Here is a 19,128-nt window from a genome sequence, read left to right on the forward strand (position 1 = left end):
AATCCTAGAAACCAATCTTAAATCCATAAAATAATTAAAGTGCAGTTTTACTGAGCTGTTCAGTTCGATTCTGATTTTTACTACAATGTCAACAAGAGTTTAATTTGTTTTAAAGTTTAGGTTCTTAAATCTGAGTGATATACGGTAGTTTACAGTTTGCTGGCAACAGCTACTGTGGAAAAAAAAAAAGGAAAGTGCATATAAAGGCGGTTCTAACTTTGACATTGTGAAAGCAGGGAGCAGTGCCAAAAGCAGCAAACAGCATGGCTTTCCCAATCCTGGCTGGCTTTAGGGACTGCTTGCTATTGACATCAGTCGCTATGGGATACATTTCCCTGCTCTAACAAATCTCATCTGGAGCCTGTAATTAAAAAAGAAATGTCTCAAAGTGTAATTTCTTTCCCTAAAACATTTACAGATGTTAACTAGATTGCTAATAGTGTGATGTCTGTGGGTGGACATCTTCCTCCTTATCTGCTGTGTCAAAGGGGACAATTTATTTATTAAAACCAGTCCTAAAGGCAGTAATTTTTCTGCATTCATCTTTGTGTATGCGGGTGGTAGTGATGTCTTCCTCTCTAAACTGCTTGCTGAATGAACTATTTGGAGGTGTTTTTCTTTATAATTTTTTCTTTCTTTTCTTTCAAAAGTCATGTCCAAAGTCAGCCTGATTTAAAAGGTACTCAGAGTGACTAAAATGTCTTTGCTGAACAAAGTATCCTGTCTGAGCTGTAAAATTAAAATAAAAATAATAGTGGTTGTAATAATAACAGTAATAATAATAATAATAATGATAATAATATTAATAATAGTAGTAGAGGTGGTGGTAGTGATGTAAGTTTCCTGCTTCAGTGACTTTCCACCAGTGTCTTTGGCTGGTGCCCCTCAGTAAGTGCTGCTAAAAGTGCTGCCAGGGAAGCTGATCTGCTTCAGGTGCCCACCAGCCATGCAAGGGGAGAACATGAAAAAGAATGAGAAACACAAGTCCCTGGGGAGACAAGAAGGGGTTTTCTTGGCTGTTGAAGAGGGTGGCAGCCCCAGCTCTGCCATGGAATGCTGCTGCCAGCCAAGCACTCCCCATCCCACATGGCCATGCAGAGCATCCCCCTGGTACCCCGCAGGAGATGATGGCTGAAACTCTCCTTCCTAACACACACAGCCCAGACGCTGTTGTCTGTTTGGGCCTTTCCCTCTGCCAACTTCCCCCCTCCTCGCTTTTAATTTTCTCTTTTCAACCAGCTTTGATTGGAGCCAGAGCCTGGGGTAAATCAGAGGAATTTCTAGATTTTTCTGAGTGCTGTGAGCTCTCGTTGTTTTCCAATACCTACTTCCTGCCATATCTAAAATAACAGCAGCTGCAGGGGCCTGATAGAGAAGAGCTCCAGGGGAGAAATTCTCACAAATGGGGTGGGAACAAAAAAAAAAAAAAAAAAAAAAAAAAGAAGAAAAAACCAAATACTTATTAGGGAGACGATAACACAGAGAGACAGCATCAGATTCATTGTTGGAGTTGATAGCACCATAGGCTGTGGTTGTTGTTGTCAGAAGCAAACAAATCCTGTAAAGTGGCCATGGGAATGATAAGTCTTCATGTTTGCTGGGATAACAGAGGTAGCTTTATAGCACTTGTCCTATTGTATGGAGTATCATGCCTCGATTAGCTAATGTCTCTGAGGACCAGATAAGAGAGGATGAATGTCCTGCCCTAGAAGCTTTCATGCTTTCTCTTTGGCATGGCTATCTATGGAGAGCTGCAACAGAAATCTTTGTACACATACAGAAGGCCCCCTCTTTAGAGAAAAACATCACAGAAAATGGAAAATTGTTGAAATGACATTGTTTTCCATGGTGAACACATGGTGCAGTGTTGTCATTGTCTCATTACAGACTCTATGAATGAGTGGTCACTCAAGAGACTTCTAAAACCGTCCCACAAAGGGACCTTAAATATAAGAATGTCCTATTGGCATGAAGGGGGACAGAAACATGGCACACTCATACAAAATATACTTACAAACCATTGAGTGTGCAAGAATACAGAGAGATCTCTTTAAGATCCCTTGCAACCAACTCAAACATTGCTTTAAATATCGGCACGTCCAACCAAAGTGAGTGCACTTGAAACACTGCCAGTCAGTGAAATACAGGCAACATTTCAGGTTATTGTATGTGCCATTAACCTTAACATATTAATGTATTTCTACAGTTACTCTGGGAGCTATAACTTGTGTCTGCATCAAGTTTTGGGTCCTGAAATTTTCACCCAATATTAGAGATTTTCATGCATTATTTCTTTTCAACATAGGTTTAAAAGAGTATTAAGTGAAGGTCATTGTGATTGTGAATTGGAGCTTGATACAAAAAGAGCAGGAGACAACTGAAGAATTCCTACTTGCTTCAACGAGCTTTGCATCAAGTTCCTATTAAACACAGACAGACATCTGCAAAGGTAGTCTACAAATACGCAATGTACTGCTCTGATGGTTTAGCTGGAAAAAATACCAGGCACTGTACTGTAAACACTCTATTTTGTTCATTATTCACAAAATATCATTTGATACGTTTTAATGTTGATATGCAAGAGAGGTCAAGAGTTGTGTTCTCTTATTTTGCCTGAATTTTGAAGCATGCAAGACTTCCCTGAGGTCAGCAGACTTCTGATTTCCACCACTCAAACAGGACAAGCACATTTCTGTGTTTACTTCAGTGTGTTGGTTTTAGTATATATGCATGTGGGTACAGTGTGATCCTAGAGCCCTACCCACTTTTTAAGGAGTAGTGGAAAACCACACACAGGGTTTTAGTAGCAGCATGTAGTTTTTCTTTTCTGGATTTTAAACTGTTTCTCTAGAACTAAAAATCTTTGCTTCACTTGAGTACACAGCACAGTTGCCAATTTTTAGTTGTTAAAACAAGATCATGTTAAAGTATTAGGGTCTTCCCATTCTCAAAAGAGGCTCCTTAAGATATGAACCATATTTGGTTCAGGTATTACACAAACTGGCCAAGTTTAGGCAGACTAGACAATATTCTGGCAAAAAATCATAAAACTGAAACTAGCTAAACTTTTTTTTTTTTTAGTCACTCTTGACAATACAAAAAGAGTGAATTTGTATTCCTGTACAAGTAGAAGTAGTTAGAAAATATGAGGCATTGCCTAATCCTGTTTTAAGCACTGTTATGGCTGTGCTGCATTATGTATGCTTATGGAGCAGTACATTTATAGTAAACTGGGTAAGGAATTTGGGGGTAGGATTAACGAGCTTTCCTTCTACACTAGACTAGATCAGATCACAGTAGGAGATCAATCTGCAACAATTCCCGACTTTTGTTCAAGAAAAGGGAGCATAGTGAAGGTCAGAGACAGTCTAAAGAGCAGCATGGCAATTATTTACTGACATGAGACTGGAAAGAATATCACATGGAGCACAACTTGGACTTTAGACACGTAGGAAAGAATGGTTCATTTTATGCCACTAATCATAGCCAAGGATTAAGATATTTTGGAAAAGCCCTATTATTTCTCATTCTGCAAACCCGGATTTCATTACTGGTAAATCATGAAGTTTATGAAGTCCATTCATATAAATTAATTTCCTTTCCTGATTTCCATTGGCATGTGAGACACAGATACATAACAGAAATAAAAGTTTGCAAAGGAAAAGAAAGAGATACACAGACATATCTGTTAGTACTTAAAAGCAAGATAATCTCAAGTAAGGATGTAGCAAGAATTGTCCCTGCAAATAGTGCCTTAATTCTTAAATAAATTTGCTTTGGGTCTGAACAGGTAGAAATCAGAGCAGGTGCACTACAATTAGATGGATCTGTGCTGATTTTCTGCAGTTGCCTCTATCAAAAAACACCTAAAGGTAAGTTCTCCTATTCATAAGATCTTCATTTTGCAGCAGCAATATAAAATCTAGATTTTTTTCCATATTATGAGAAATATTCCCACCTACACATCTCAGTGAAGAATTCTTATAATCATTTTAGTGTCACAAGACATGGGGTTTTCCCCCTTCAGTGGTGCTTCCCCCCAATGAAAGTTTTTCATATGAAATGTAAATCTGACTTCAGACTACTTTCTGAACACAGATATTTTTCCAAAAATAGGCACAGGGAGGTGGTGGCCACATCCCTCAGGGGATCATGCACAACAGAAAGCATGATACAGCCTCATCTGGCATCACAAGCATCTGCCAACCCCTCCCTGAAGCAGGCTCTTAATTGACAGCAGAGAAATCATGTTGGTTACTGCAGAAATCTAGATTTTATTGTCAGAGAAACCATGAAAATAGCCCTGAAACATCAGGTATACATCTGGCTGACCTCTGGCTGGCTGACCAAATGCTTTTAGGGTCACAACTCATACAACGAGATGTAGACAGTCTTGCATCTTACCCCCTTCTTCACTAAAATAAATGACAGTAGGTTTGCTGCAAATTTCAATAGCAGATTTTTTTCCCTGAATATTAATCTAACAACCAAAGAAAAGGTGCATCCATTTGTAGCTTTCTTGGCAGGAAATCTGGCATCTCTATCGAAGTCTGCTCACTTTTCATACACTCCTCTGTGCTGAGTGCTTGAATCCAAAATATTCCTTATAATAATAAAGTCTACCCTACAGTTAGCTAATGGTACTGTTATGCAAGGGCAGTTCTTGGTTCCAGCAAAGTAGCGCATGGCAGCAGAAGGTGATCTAGTTTAAGATGGTGATGTTCCCCATGACAAAATTCAGTGGAAGGGAAGGGATTAGAGAGAAGTTTTCTCTTTGACTTAGGCAGATTACTTTTTTTTCAGAAGTATCCAAGTGATTTTGGTCTGGAAACACTTAGAAATTTTTGATGAGACACCATTCGGCCCAGGTGCTTTTCCTAAGATAATATTAAATATAGCTTTGGAAATTTCTGCAGATGTTCTGATTTTTTCTAGTTCAAAATTTCTTTTGCTACTACTCTCTTTATGTAAATAGCTGACTCTAATTGATTCTTTAATACACTGATTCATAATCTGTTGTGAATCTTCTTTTAATTTACTGGAGAGTTTGTTATTATTTTCCCTGATTTAACACATCCTGTTTTAGAACACCCATCGAAGTTGATGGAAAAAATTTTCATTGTGCTTGGATCGCATCCTAAATGTAACTTGAATGCCATCTTTCGAAAGTTGCAAAGTAAGGGGATTTCCTGTTTTATTCTTCAGTTGTATATCTTTGAAAGTGAGCTTTTACAAATCCTCAACTGCTTTGTCAAGGTCTGATCACTTCTACTTCTACTAGCACTACTTTTTCTGGGTAGTTTTCAACTGGGGAAAAAATCTGTGGGTAATATATTGTTATTTTTCTCATTTTTACTGAATGTCCTGTTACACCTTAAGTCTTAAAACTGAAACGAAAATTTCTCACTAAGGTCAGATGATGGGACTGCATTTATTCAAAGACTACTTCCCTTCCCAAATTTTCACCATATTTCTGAGGGTTTTTTGGTCTCCCTGTGGGAGCTTTCTTTACCGAGCGGCAGCACTGAAGCCCTTTCCTCATCCCTTAGAAAATCTGTCTGTAGAACACAGAAATAAGCCATGGGGTTATTTGAAGGTCCTGCCCCAGGGGAGCTGCCCACCAAACCTTTTCACCTGCAGGCAATGCAGACATCTCACTGCAGATCAACAGAGACAGAAAGGTTCCTCTTAGATCTATGTAAGTTTAAGGAGCACAATGCTCATTTCATCATCTCCTCTCATTTTTCTCTACACTTAAATTATTTTGGGGCAAAGTGAGGTATTCTTTAAACACACTTTTCCATGGCAGTCAAATCCTGGGCTCTTACTACTCATTTTACTCATTTGTACCATTTCACTTTTAGACAAACTCCTCTCTCTCACACCCACACTCATCCTTTCCCCTCTTCTTCCAGAACTCATCTATGATTTTTTTTTTTTTTTTTTACATGGGGATGTTATATTTAACCCTCCTTTCATTTCTCTTTTTCTCAGGCCTTCTTTCACTCTAATTACGCCATCAGGTAGTTTCACAGCCATACTCGAAGTCTGAAACTTTAAGATGCTTGCTGACCGTGCTACAGCTTCATGAGACAGCTTCTATTCCATTTTCTTTACTAAGTTTCCCAAATAGAGTAAATGTGTAAACACACATGCATTTGTCTGTACTTGTCAAAAATGGCCCCATTCCCCCATCCCTTCCTGTGCTCAATCCTTTGCAGCCCATGCAGAGCCCCAGCTTTGCCTGGAGTCTTGCAGCACAGCTCTGTCTCTGCCAACAAGCACACACCAATTAAGCTGAGGGCTGCAGCTATCTCTGGAATTGTGAGTTGGCTACTAAAATAGCACCAAGAAGCTGCTTTCATATTAGCAAGTCCTTCTGGCAAACCTTTCCTTGACTTCAGCACTGCTGGTTTCTCTTTAAGATTTTAGTCTGCCATTGAAATGGCATTAAATATCTGGGATGTCAGACTGCAAAACCCCAAAGGCCACCATTATCTCTACAACTCTGACTATGTGCTGAATAGGGCAGAAATCAGCAGTTTGGTAACAATGGAGGTTCGAAGGTTCCTACCAAGTGGTGACAGCTCATCCAACTGTGGGTCCGTGGTGTAAATAGATGGTAATGTGCTTTTCTGGCCTGTAAAGGTCCAGCACAGGTTTCCAGAAACAGTGGGAGAATTCCTGGAAAGTTTTCTGAAGCAGCCATTGCCTCTGGGTTTGTCTGCTGATGCAAAAAGCATAGTCTTCTCTCTGTGGCTGATGGCAATTTCAGCCCTAGAATTAGCTTTGCTTCCTCTTCTTTTGAAATGAGGTTTTTCCTCATCCTAACATACTCTCTGTGGGGAAGAAAAAACCAAGAAAAAAATGCCTGAGAACTCTTTCAAAGTTACCTAGGAGCTCAGGGTCTGGAATACAATAGCCATCTCCATTTCTGGTGGCCCTTCCAGAGAGATCTTGTGCAGTGTCTGGCTGAGGCACAACTTGGCAAAACTTGGACTCATTACAGCACTCTGCAAAATTGGAATGTGCATGGCATCTGTTCTAGCAACTTCAGGAAGCTTCAGCCTTTGGCTGCTGGGGCCCATGGTGTGTCGTGCAGTGGTTATCAGCCAATGAATCAGGGAAGTTTCTCAGAACAAAGAAAACAAAGAGTGCAATCGAAAAAAATCAGAACCACTTTCTCTTTTTATATGGCAATTTCATACAGTCATGTTAGATTGAGAAAAACATTTGAACCTCCCAGTAGTCCTGACCCAAAGCCATTACTGTAAGAAGAAGATGCCTGGAGAAGTTGTTAAAAAGCCTCGTGCAGATGGTGTGAGGTGAAAGGCCTCAAGCCAACAGCTGAGTGCAAGTGCAGCCTGGAGTTTGGTGGAACACAGTCATCACAGAGGGAAAAAAACGTAAGTCAACTAATAGCAAAGAGATTACCAGTTGCTTCAGTGTTCCGAAAGAATAACTGGATAGCAAAAGCTCAGATGCCAGCACTAGTGACAATCAGAGCTCAGAGGTGAGCAGCACTATGGAGCTGCAATGGTTCAGGAACTGAACCTCCAAGGGATAGGCTTCTCCACCTGACCTCATGTTTCTAAAAAGCTCTACTCAACAGGCACCTGCAGGATTTTCAGAACATGAATACAAGAGACTTAGATCACGCTTGCCCACCATAGCTACAAAGATGCAAAAGAATTAGAGCACAAAGTCTTATAGATCATTTCAGACACTTTATCTGCATATGGATTTACATGTGCAGGACAGAAATAAAGGTTAAAATGCATCTTTTTCACTTTGTTATTTTTGGAGGCTTCTCTTGTGACCCAAAATAGCATTTTTTCTACTTCTTAAGTAATCCTCAGAAGATTTTGCTTATGAGGTGGCTCTGAAACACATATTTCCCCTGAAGCATTAGAAAAGGAACTGATTGATGCTCCCAGGATATCAAAATGGATTCATAATATCTACAGCAATACCTATTCTGAAACCCCAAAGGTACCATAAGAGTTACGAAATGGAATAGATCTTCACGGATCTCCCACAGAAATCTAACATCAAAAGCAATCTGGACAGTACAGACATGGAGAGTAAAATCTTGTCTTCTGCATTCTCTGCAGCAGTATGGCTGCAGGAGAGTGAAAATTTAGTAGAGAAATTATGTTTCAGTTGTGCAAAGGAAAGGCAAGTGAGGAACATTTGTGTGTGTACATGATGCTTAGATAATGAGCTACAACTACATAAGGATCAAAAAATTAATCCACTAATTATGGATTTGGATAGCCTATAGCACTGCTTTTTCAAGACTATTCCAGTGCTCATACTGCAATTGATGTGTTCAGGAACAATACAGTTTGGGAGTTTTGACACACTTGATGCACTATCTCACTCAGCTTTCTGCTGTTTGTCTTGCAGTAAGTTTCACGGTGTGCAAAATGTAGAAGACCTAAAAGTGAAGCAAAAAGAGATAGAGGGCTGGTCCAGCTCCCTGGTTTGCTGCCAAACCCAGACAGGCCATCCAGCAAGGAACAAGACTGCAGTTTTCCTACCGTGTTTCTTACTCACTGATTGTTCCCAGGTATTTTCAATGCCCAGACTTCGCAGACTTCCTCAGTGACAGAGGAGGAAGGGAACTTTTTTAGTGTCTGCTTTTTTTCATAAGCTTCCTCCCAGCCTGGTGATAAGCCCGTTGTGGAAGCCTGTGCCCCCTTTGGTTGCAATCAGCATCAGCTTCTCAGAGAGGAGGAAAGACCCGGAGCCAGGTTATCGAGCAGCCTGCTCTCTGCAGTGATGGTCAAGCCACTATCAGGCCCCTGACCCAGCCCCCGGCTGTCCGGCAGACACAGATGAAACAATGAGTGGTGCCGTGCAGAAATCTGCTTGGAAAAACTCCCTCTCTGCCTGTCTATCAGGGACCAGGCTTCCATGAATGCAGCTATTATGTGTGCTTTAACTACCAGCCACGCGCTTGGTCCTGTTCCCAAGGAACCCAAAGGGAATGGTGTTATTGACTTAAGTGGGAGCAGAGGCAGGCCCTCCACAGCCTGGAGATCCAGCAGCTTGCCAGTGCCTCTCCAGGAGCGCTGTACGTCAAGCTGGGGAGGCTGCTCCCTCCAACACGGATGTGTTTGCTGGGCTGAGCCGCCAGCCTGGCTCTGTGGAGCTGCCTGTGCCTTACTCTGCTCCCTTGAGAAGAGGGGCCTGCCACCACAACTTCCCCACAAATGTTTTGACAGAAGGGGCTCAGGACACGGGAGCACGGAGGCCAAAGCACGAGGCCACACCTGAGCGGCTAATACTGCTCAGCTCAGCAGAAATGACTCAAACAAACAACATATTCCTAAAATAATTTGCATCGGAACAAAGCTTTCTCACGAAGCTTGTGCTTCTGCAAGCCATGTATTTTCCTTGGCACTGCTCCAGGCTTAAAAGCAGATGTAAATGTTACCAAGGCTCAGATACAGCAAGTTCTTCTCTGCCGACTGCCAGGGCTTACAGAACTTACAGAAAATAACCAACAAAACCTTTACCATTTGAAATGGCAACACCAATAGCCATTGATATAGAAATGGAAGAATGAAAATGGAAGAATGAACCAGGCATGGGAGTGAGAAGTGACTTCTTCCAAGCTGCTCTCAGCTGGAAAGAGGGGGAGCAGTGCAGCTTTGGACAAACACTTCATAACTCCAAGTGTTAACATGAAGGTGCGTGTGCAGATGCACACCAACCAAAGATTGCTTTTTCAACACTGCTTTCTGCAGTTTTTGTCTCACTTGGTCAGCCTCCTGCTCCCTCCACCAGCGTCTGGCATCACTGAATGGGGCTGGAGCCACTAAGGACTTCTCCAAAGGAACTGGACACTTTCTTGAAAGACTCTAGGACCTCCCTGGAAATGTAAGTGCTGATGTTGAAAGAAAGCAAAGTCCCCTACCATATTTCCCTACTGTATTTCACAGCATACCACAGTTAAGAGGTAGGCGGGTCTGCTCTGCACACCTGGGGCTGCAGAAAACCAGGAAAGACACCTAGTCTGGTCATCTGTGCTTCTGGGGGCTTCCTTCTGGCAAGCCTCTTGGGAGACCCCATTCATCAAACCTGCTAGAAACAGCAAAACACATTCCTGTGGGTGTGTGGTTTCGTGTAACAGGATCCCCCTCCAACCCAGACGTGCAAGTCCAACGAAGGTCTGACTGAATGCATTACTTCAGCCCTCCCTTACTCATCGCCTACAGCCCAAGCCCCAAATGTTAACGACTCAGCATGTTTTATCACAGTAGCATGTACACTTTCAATCATCATTAGAGACGAGGAGGGTCTAGGCTCAGGCACCACGCCAGGTTAAGTCAAACTTTCCATGAGGAAAGCTATTTGTTTTCTCCCAGAGCTGCAAGGCTTGGCCAAGAGGGAGGAAGGGAAAAGCTTGCCCAAGCCAAAAGTGTAGACAGTGTTACTGGACTTTGCAGACTACCTGCATGTTGTTCTAATGACATTTGGACTACTGGAAATCACTGGGTGAACTCAGGAGTTTTCAAAGGCATAATTGTGGCAGAAGCAGACTAAACTTAACGCCTCAAAAGCCAATTGCTTTAATCATGAAGCTGAGATGTATGAAAAAGGATACATTTCAGCGAAAGAATAATTCTGTCTGCTATGGTTCCTGTTCAAATAAACTATATCACCAAACCACGTGCATTTCCAGAATATGGAGGAGTAAAAAAGGAACATATGGTTTAGACGCAGAAAACTTTCATATATACTGTATAGGAGATATATGGACTTGTCAGACATCTAACGGTTCAACACTGTAAGCAATTCATGGGAACGACATTAGCAATAGCTCATATTACATCCAGGAGTTACAGCTTTTACTGCAAAAAGTTATATTTAAAAGAGCCATGTTTAAAATGAAATGGCTGGCAGGAGCGCAGCTTCTAGTAACACTTTACCTGTGGTTTTGCCACTTTTACATACTTATTGGGGGCTTAATACTCCCAATTTACCTCTTCAGAGTAAAATACAAGTCGCAATGAGTGCATTCATTGGCATGGTGCTATAAAACTCACAGCTGCACAAAGACAATCACAAGAACAAAAGCCTCCTTGTTTTAAAAAAGATGATTATGTGGTTCTGATACTTTCTGCTAGCCACATATCCAAACATGAGATACCTTTGTTTATGGCCTGTGCATTTTCATCTTACCATGCAAAGATTTATAGATCTGATCAAGTCAAGATCAGGTTAGAGGCCTTTATGAAAGCATTCATGTGGAGAGGAGGAGGCTGAATTAATATACAAAACTTCAGACAGGATATCTGTCTTTCAGATACTGTTATTTCAGTTCTGGCTCCTACACAGGACTCAGGACACTCTGGAGAACACTTTTTTCAACAGCATTTGGAACTCTGGCCTCATGGCCAGCAATGGGAGCGTGCTCCTGATTTCAACAAGGCTGCCACTGCATCTCAAAAGTTGAGAGTAGAAGCCAGGCCTTCAGCACTCAAGACTGGGTAATCAAGTACCTATATTAAAGAATCCTCCAGGATACTCCTTTGCTTTCAATTAAAAACTGCTTTTGTAAAGTTTTGGGAATTAATATAACAAATGGGATTACAGAATGTACAATACACCTTGAAATCTGCTGGGAATATGAATCCTACATTTTCCCCTACTGTTACCAATGTATTTCCTTCTTGCTTTTTCAAAATAGCTTCATTTTCATCTCTAATGAAAACTACATTCTTTGATGTTTCTAATAGCAGGAAATAATTTCACAAATGAGTGTCATTCTGCTGCAGGTAAAATATCTAATAGCTTGTGGGAGTGCCAGTTACAACCTGAAAAATATTTCTTGGCATCATCTATCCCGGTGAAATGAAAGACTTGGAGCTCAGTTCTGTGTTCCACACAGGCTAGGTCCAGGAAAGGGAAATGGGGATGAGAAAGGTGATTTCAAGTCACCTAAAGCATCTCCTGTGGTGAGCCTGGCCAGTTCCCAGCTGCCTGGACATCTGTAAAGCTGTGGGAACTTCCACTCTCCTGCCTCTGGCTTCAGGTTCCTTTTACCTCTAAGAAAGTCAGCTAAAGTTCTGAAAAATTGTCTGAGCTGCCCTAGTCAACAGAAAAGAAGGAGGATTAGTTCAAGAGCAGACTAGCATAGCTTTTGACCCAAGTTCTAGTTAGATAACTGCAGAGAGAAGCACACTCGAAATATAAAGATGTCAAATATATAAATTAGGTAAGTTTTCACACCCAGTTCAAGGGACTAGGAAGAATTCTCATCAGCATGTAGCTTCCTCAAACTATCCATCCCTTTGGGCAATACTAATTCCACTTCATGTCTCAAAGGGCTCTATAGCAGACACATCAATACCTAAATAACATGTATTTTCTCCAAAGAAATTACAGTATGGACTTCTACTAAACAGGTCCCTCAAGCCGGCCTGCCTTACGATTTTCCATGAGCTCCAGCAGCCTAGCACCCCACACTCCTCCCAGGCTCAATCTGAAAGGCAAACATCACTGAACCTTCACTGCCGAGGGTAGGAGTGGCACATGCACATGGAGACACCGTCAGTCCCAGCATCACCTACCAGGGTGCCCCAGTGTCCTGCAGGTATCTGCAAGAGCTCCTGGTGCAGAGGACAGGAGACACTCCCTCTCCCCCTGCAAAGGACCATGGACTCTTGCAGAGGACCAAAGTCAGGTATAAATGTCACAAATTCAACCACTTTTAATCAAATTGTTCTGTGAAGGCAGCAAAGGCAGTCAGCCATAATCTTTGCTAAGAGGCTGAACTCAGAATAATTTGAAATGGGTGCTGGTATCCAAGCCAGATACCTTTCAGTATCAAGAGCACAGCCATAATATATCAGGTATCACTTTACGGCGTGAGTTTTAAATACGTTCTATATGTGGAATCAAATACTCACATATTGAAATGGACAGCACATTTAATGAGTAGCCCAGGTGGCTACTGTAGATTTTGATTTAAAATAAGATTGCCAAGACCAGCACTTAATTGCCAAAATGGAATTCTCTTCGTGTGCTCCTTTTATATTACTTCAGCTACCCGCCTTTACCAAAGCAGAAAAATGTCATATAAAGGACCTCTATTTATATAAATTCATTGACTGTTTTTTTCCATCTATACTTTGCAGTGTAAATGGTCTATATTTGGACATATTCCAGAACTAAAGGAATTAATATTACTTTGAACCCATAAGCTGAAACCAAAAGATTTCTGCAGGTACTGGTCCAAAACTGCTCTATGTATATTAGATACATGAATCAAACCTCCCTAAAGTGGTAAACAACCAACGAAAATTTTATCAGTTATAAACTGGGAAAATCAATTGAATATTTTATTCTTTCTGGTAGACCCTCATGTATGCTATATGTCAATATCTCACACTTTTTAAATACTTTTAGATAAAACTGAAGGTATTAAATAACTACAAGATGCTGTGAAGATATACTTACTAAAATGAGTGATGCTTTGAGAATTAATGTCATTAAAATATTTCATTAATCAGGGATGAGGAAAAAAGTCATACTTGGAGAAGCAGGCAAGGAGAGCAGTTAAGTACACCTGACCCATCTCACAAGTGCTACAGATATTCCACCAGATACTATACTCTACTCTACAGATATTCTACAGATACTCCTCCAACAAGAAGAACACTTAGAGGCGATACCTTAAAAAAGTTCCTATTTAAAAAAAAAAAAAGTCAGGCACATACAAAAAACGAGTTGCATCTATTTGGTATGAGCCACTCGCCAAAACTCATGGCCCCTTGCTCCACTGTTATGGTCAGAGGTGTGAATGAAACAGCACCAGGCCCAAAGGTGCTGCATATGTGCTTTGCCTTTTCCATGCTGATCTCAGTGAGCAGCACCCCCTGGGACACCAGGAGCAATCACCAGTGTTTTCCAGCCAGTCCCCAGAGGGGCCAAACTGCCCTCTGAGATTGCGTGACGGAGCCCAGACATCACCCTTCCATAAGTAACAGGTGAGCATGAGAAGGGGATTTTTTAACCAAAACAGGATGAGTGATTAGATAGCTGCTAGGGAGGATAACATCACATCAGAAGTGGCTTCAACTCACACTTGCTCTGGCCTATTGGTGGGCTTCTGCCACCCAGAGTGACCCTGCAGGACCCCTCATACCCACAGCACCAGGCTTCTTGCCCCACTCTCGAGGGCTGGATGCAGCTACTGGACATCACTCCATGAGCTGACCCAACAGAAAACTGTGTGGATTTTCCTTTTTTGGGCAGGCTAATTTTCCATTAGTCTGCTCTGCTGCTCCAAAATCAATTGATATGACTCAAAGGAAGCAGCAAGAACATGTGACAGAGCAAGGTGGATCGAGGCCACCCTTTCCATAGGAGCCTGCAGTTCCATCAGATTAAATGTAATGTGAAACCAATGTCTGCAGTGGTGGTGAAAACGCTGCCTTCATGAAATGCATATAGCATATAAGTAAACAGGCTTCCAGCCTGACTCACAGCTTCATGCTCCTGTGCTGCATGTCTGAGGCATGCCAGAGCTCTGCATGATCTGAACAGGGTGTCTTGGCCAGCACAAATCCAGCAAGGAACACTTCCTGCCTTTAGCGCCTTGTCCAGATACTGAGACAAATATAAAGAAGGTAGTAGTCTACTTCAGATATACATAGCATGGATGACCTTTTCTTCAGGCAGTGAGATAAGGTTCAGATAGGAAAAGGTAGCTCATGTGGATTGAGCTCCATCAGTGTGATCTCTGAGACAAACCTAAATATCATTTTAGCCACTTCTGAATGACCCCCTCAGAGGGAACTGATGGTATGTAATTCATTGAACTGCAAAGGCTTGGGTTTCTTCCTATTATATACTGTTATCAGGACTGTTCCATCTTTCTTGGTCTATAGTTCTTGTGGTCAGACACAGACTGATTTTTAAAGCCTGTTGGATGCCAAAGGGAAGTATATCTGGATTTGGCTAGCTGAAGAGATTGTCAAAGTCAACTTCAAGTATCAGTGCAGATGTACATGGTGACTTCTACAATTAGTTCTGATCATCTGTTAGAGGACTGGTGTGCATCTGTATCCAGAGGAGAGTGATGGAACAGAGAGGAGGTTAAAGACTAAACCATTTACGCTTTGTCAGAGAGAATGAGCATTGTTGAAAATACTAAAACCTCTCTCTCAGACCATGTGATAACAAAGTTCCTCAGTTCCTCCATGAGAAACCCAAAGCCAACATGGATGAGGTGCTTCATTCACCCTCCATCTGAGACACATTCCCATCTCTCCAGTAGGGACCAGCCAAAGGCAGCTTTCATGGTTCTGTCAGAGAAGAGGTTGCTGGAATTCTGAGAGGTAAAGCAGGAAAGCTGCCCCTTTCTTGTGCTTTTCTACAAAAGATAACACTAGGTTTAGATTTATCTAAAATCTCCTCCTTACACAGATAAATTCTGTTTTTTCTCAAACCCAAAATTCTGGCATGGCTTTTTTTGGTTTGTGTACATTTCTCATTTAGCTTGTTGAAATCATGCTTCTTGCAGCATAGGTAAGTGATAAAAATGCACACCGTATGAAGAAAAGCTTGTCAAAGAGATGTGTTGTGCAAAACTAGTGACCTAAACTCCTAATTAGGAAAAGTTCCCTGGACCTCTCTATCATGTAACCAATAACAACTTCTGTTAAGAAAAATAATTTTCCTAGAGTTGAAAAGCAAAGAGCTGCTACTCAGGCTCCAGAACATTAATTTGCAATCCTATTTCAGTGAGTAGCATGCTGTTTAAAATAGAATGACAAAATGTCCTTTTTAATAAAAAAAAAAAGTGTAATGAATTGTCCTTAAATTCTCCCTGAAGGACAATAACATTCAGATGTTCCTTGGCACCAATTAGTTTCAATGCAGCTGTTTAAGTGGCATTTCTTTTTCAACTAGCATGTACGTTATATAAAGTTACATGGCTATTGGAAGGGAATTTGCATCCTGCATTAAGGTAAGAGTCCAGAAGACTACTGGGATACTTAGCAGCAAATGCTAAATCGCAGTTCAGTAAGGTCATATAACCAAATTCCATGTTATCCCTTTTATTACACTCAACTAATAAATGTTTGGGAGCTAGGGTCTTACATGTTTAGCACAGCATTTCAACTTTTCAGTTCTGCGTGTAGAATACATACACATACAGAATCTTACAAAACCAGAAAAAGAGAAAAAAAAAAAGAATAAAAGGAAAAAAAAAAAGCAGCGGCAAGGCCACAATAAAAGCGGAGGAAAAAAGGTAGACTTAACATCAGATGCAAACAGACTGAAAAGTGACGCTGAAAGATATGTCTTCCTTTTTAATTTGAACCTTCCCAACTGAAGTAGAGCAGTGTAACACTTAGTTTCAGTGAACAGATTTACACACCAGACCTTTCACTGCATTATGAACAGGACAATGTTAAATATGTTTTCACTGCAGCTCCACAGGTCACTGGCATGGGCATAAGCCAAGAACATACAGTTAAGATTATTACATCATAGCTATTGGTCATGCAGCTAGAGCTCTATGCTAACTGACAACATTTAATGCTTAGATAATGTGGTTTCATTATTGCAAATGAAATGAAAAGGTCCTGTATAAAGACAATCCAAGCAAAGTCCACACCTTTACACCAGGCTATTAACAGAACTTTTTTTTCCACCAGGATTCAAAAGAAGGAGGGGTTAAGGGACCTCACTGATAGAGCAACATGGTGAAGGCAAACCTGTGCTGTGGAAGACTTACCATCATCCAGGTACATCTGGTCCAATTCCTCAGGTTCTCGCTTGATCGTTACAGGAATAGGGGCCAAATTATGATTACTTTCCTCATGCAACTCTGGCAATGACAGTGGTTGGGTTGTTGGAGACTCATTTCTGTGAACCTTCGGCAGTTGCTGCTGCTGTTGACCCATTATGGATGAGTGAGTTGGACTGCAGGACTGCAAATAGGTTGGCTCTTGGGTAACAGATGGAACTGGAGAAGAGGGACTGTTGGGATAGAGTGTTTGTTGATAACCAAGGGGACAGCTACTGCTCAGATGTTGACTCACCTGCGGCTGCAGCATGACGTGAGATGATTGCTCGGGGGGGCTTGGGTGCACAACTATAGACCTTGGCACTTCCTGTATGGTGGGGACACCTCCAGCGGGCTGCTGAAGTCCGAGGTGACTGTGGCCCGGGTTGGGGATGCACTTGTAAGGAGAGGACGAAAGGTCGTGCAGCTTGGGGCTTGCGTTGGGAGAAGGTGACATCACAGCATTCCTCTGCTGACAGGAGGCGAAGCCGGCCACGAGGCACGAACCAGGATCAGGGGGCATCATGATCTGCTGACTGTAGTACGGTTTAGAGAGAGGGCTTAAGCCTTGGTTCATTGGTCCACAGGTTTGAGCAGGCTCATAGTCATCTGTGGGTTCTGTTTTTATAATTGGAACTGTTAAAAGAAAAAAGGTTTTAAATAAACATGAGTTGCGTATTGGTATGATCAAGTTGGCTTGTGGCTAGGATACCCTTTGCAAAACAAACAACGTCGTGAATAAGACTCTGTGTGTCTTTTGCCTAGTTCTCCCACCCTATAAAAAAAAATGAATGAGTCATCAGCACAAGAAAGTCACAGCTGGTTCTAATATTGAAAAGGACTATTTTCTTTGGACTCTCCTCCAGCACTAATGTGCTATAAAAATCTATTTGCAAATAGCTGTGCTTCAGTGGAAGCTTTGGACCCAAGGGCTCCATGGATTTGTAGTAATCAAGGCAAGAATTTTAACTTGGATGGACTACTGCATTTCTACAGCTACCGATGGCCCATTTGATAAATGTCTGTACACGCAGTAAACTGGAGCATAATAAGGTAGAGATGGGGCTTTTTGATTTTTCAGAATGAAAATGAAGTTACAAAGATACTTGACAAAGTGCTACATACAAGAAGTTTTCAATTATGAAGATAATTTTGAAAGAGTAGGATCTGATTTTTTGGTTTTTTACATTAATTACATTTGATTTTTGCTAATGCCAGCTCCTAAATACGTTAGTCAGTCTCTGGCTACCAAGACAAACCGATTCCTGTTCTAGACCTCTGCTTGCTCTATCCACTGTCCCAAATAATGCCCTAATTGAGCTGTCATGTCTCTAAAAACTACCAGAATATGGACAGAAATGATTGTCAGTAAGCATCAACTCAGTCATGATAAATGCAGAGCTGCTTTCTCAAATGGGAGAAGAAAGATCCTCTCTCAAATCAAAGTGTCTTTAAAATATAAAGAGGTGTCTTTGAAGCTTCGCCTACAACAGATGCAGTGCACAGGAAAAACTGACCCACTTCCTCAATCAGGAAAATTAAAAATAATAGAGCCAAGCTAGACTGTAGATGTATTTCTTTCTAGACAGACACAACTCTAATGCATACAACGATTGAGTATGGATGCATAGGGGCATTTATCTTCTTTCCAAAAAAATTTTTGGTGACACCAGAGAATATTTTTCATAATATTCATAATATTATTCATAATTCATAATATTCATAATTCATAATTAATAAAATTAATATCCATCATATTCATAATATTCTAATAATCAAACCATTGTGGCACGAAGTTAGTAATGAAACATCTTTTCACAACTCAGCTCAGATACATGTGTTGCACGAGTGTCTCTGACTATATTTATATTTGCATGTGTTTTACACGTCTTACACGTTGTCCAGCCATTTATTGTGTTTGTGTATGAGTCTTTTTGAGCCCCTTAAAACACGTGTCCATCTGTATGTATAAAACCTCTTTTAACACTCACAGATTTTGTTGGTGGTGAATGCACTTCACTACCCTTATTTTACAGCCCCCGAGCCCCTTGTTAACTTTGTTCCTTTTATGTTCTTTTACATGTAGATGCTTGCAACACTTGTTTCAAGATTTCTAGCACCCTAGTAAAAACAGGTCTATATACGTAACAGATGCACAGGTGCTGCTCAAGACAAATATGTTAGGTGTGATGGACTGTCATTGGATTTCTCATAATCTTATTTTCACCAGCTTGTTTGCTGCACACTGGCCAGGAGGGTTACTAATGCACTTGGTTGCAGAAAAACAGATTCCAGGTTCAGTGATAGCTTTACAA

The 19,128-nt window shown here is 41.2% G+C and overlaps 1 protein-coding gene across 3 annotated transcripts in view; it reads right to left on the reverse strand.

Moving 5' to 3' along the window:
- The window catches only part of NFATC1 (nuclear factor of activated T cells 1), a 110,182-nt gene that overhangs the window by 14,852 nt on the left and 76,202 nt on the right, over window positions 1-19,128 (reverse strand). For 2 of the 3 annotated variants that reach the window (XM_033080408.2, XM_033080418.2), the window contains exon 9: window positions 16,763-17,449. In XM_033080408.2, coding sequence (XP_032936299.1) covers window positions 16,763-17,449 — 687 coding nt within the window. The remainder of the gene's footprint in view (window positions 1-16,762; window positions 17,450-19,128) is intronic. The other variant, XM_033080426.2, reaches the window with a different exon arrangement.

The sequence above is a fragment of the Catharus ustulatus genome, chromosome 1, assembly GCF_009819885.2.
Source record: "Catharus ustulatus isolate bCatUst1 chromosome 1, bCatUst1.pri.v2, whole genome shotgun sequence".
NCBI classification, from domain to species: domain Eukaryota; kingdom Metazoa; phylum Chordata; class Aves; order Passeriformes; family Turdidae; genus Catharus; species Catharus ustulatus.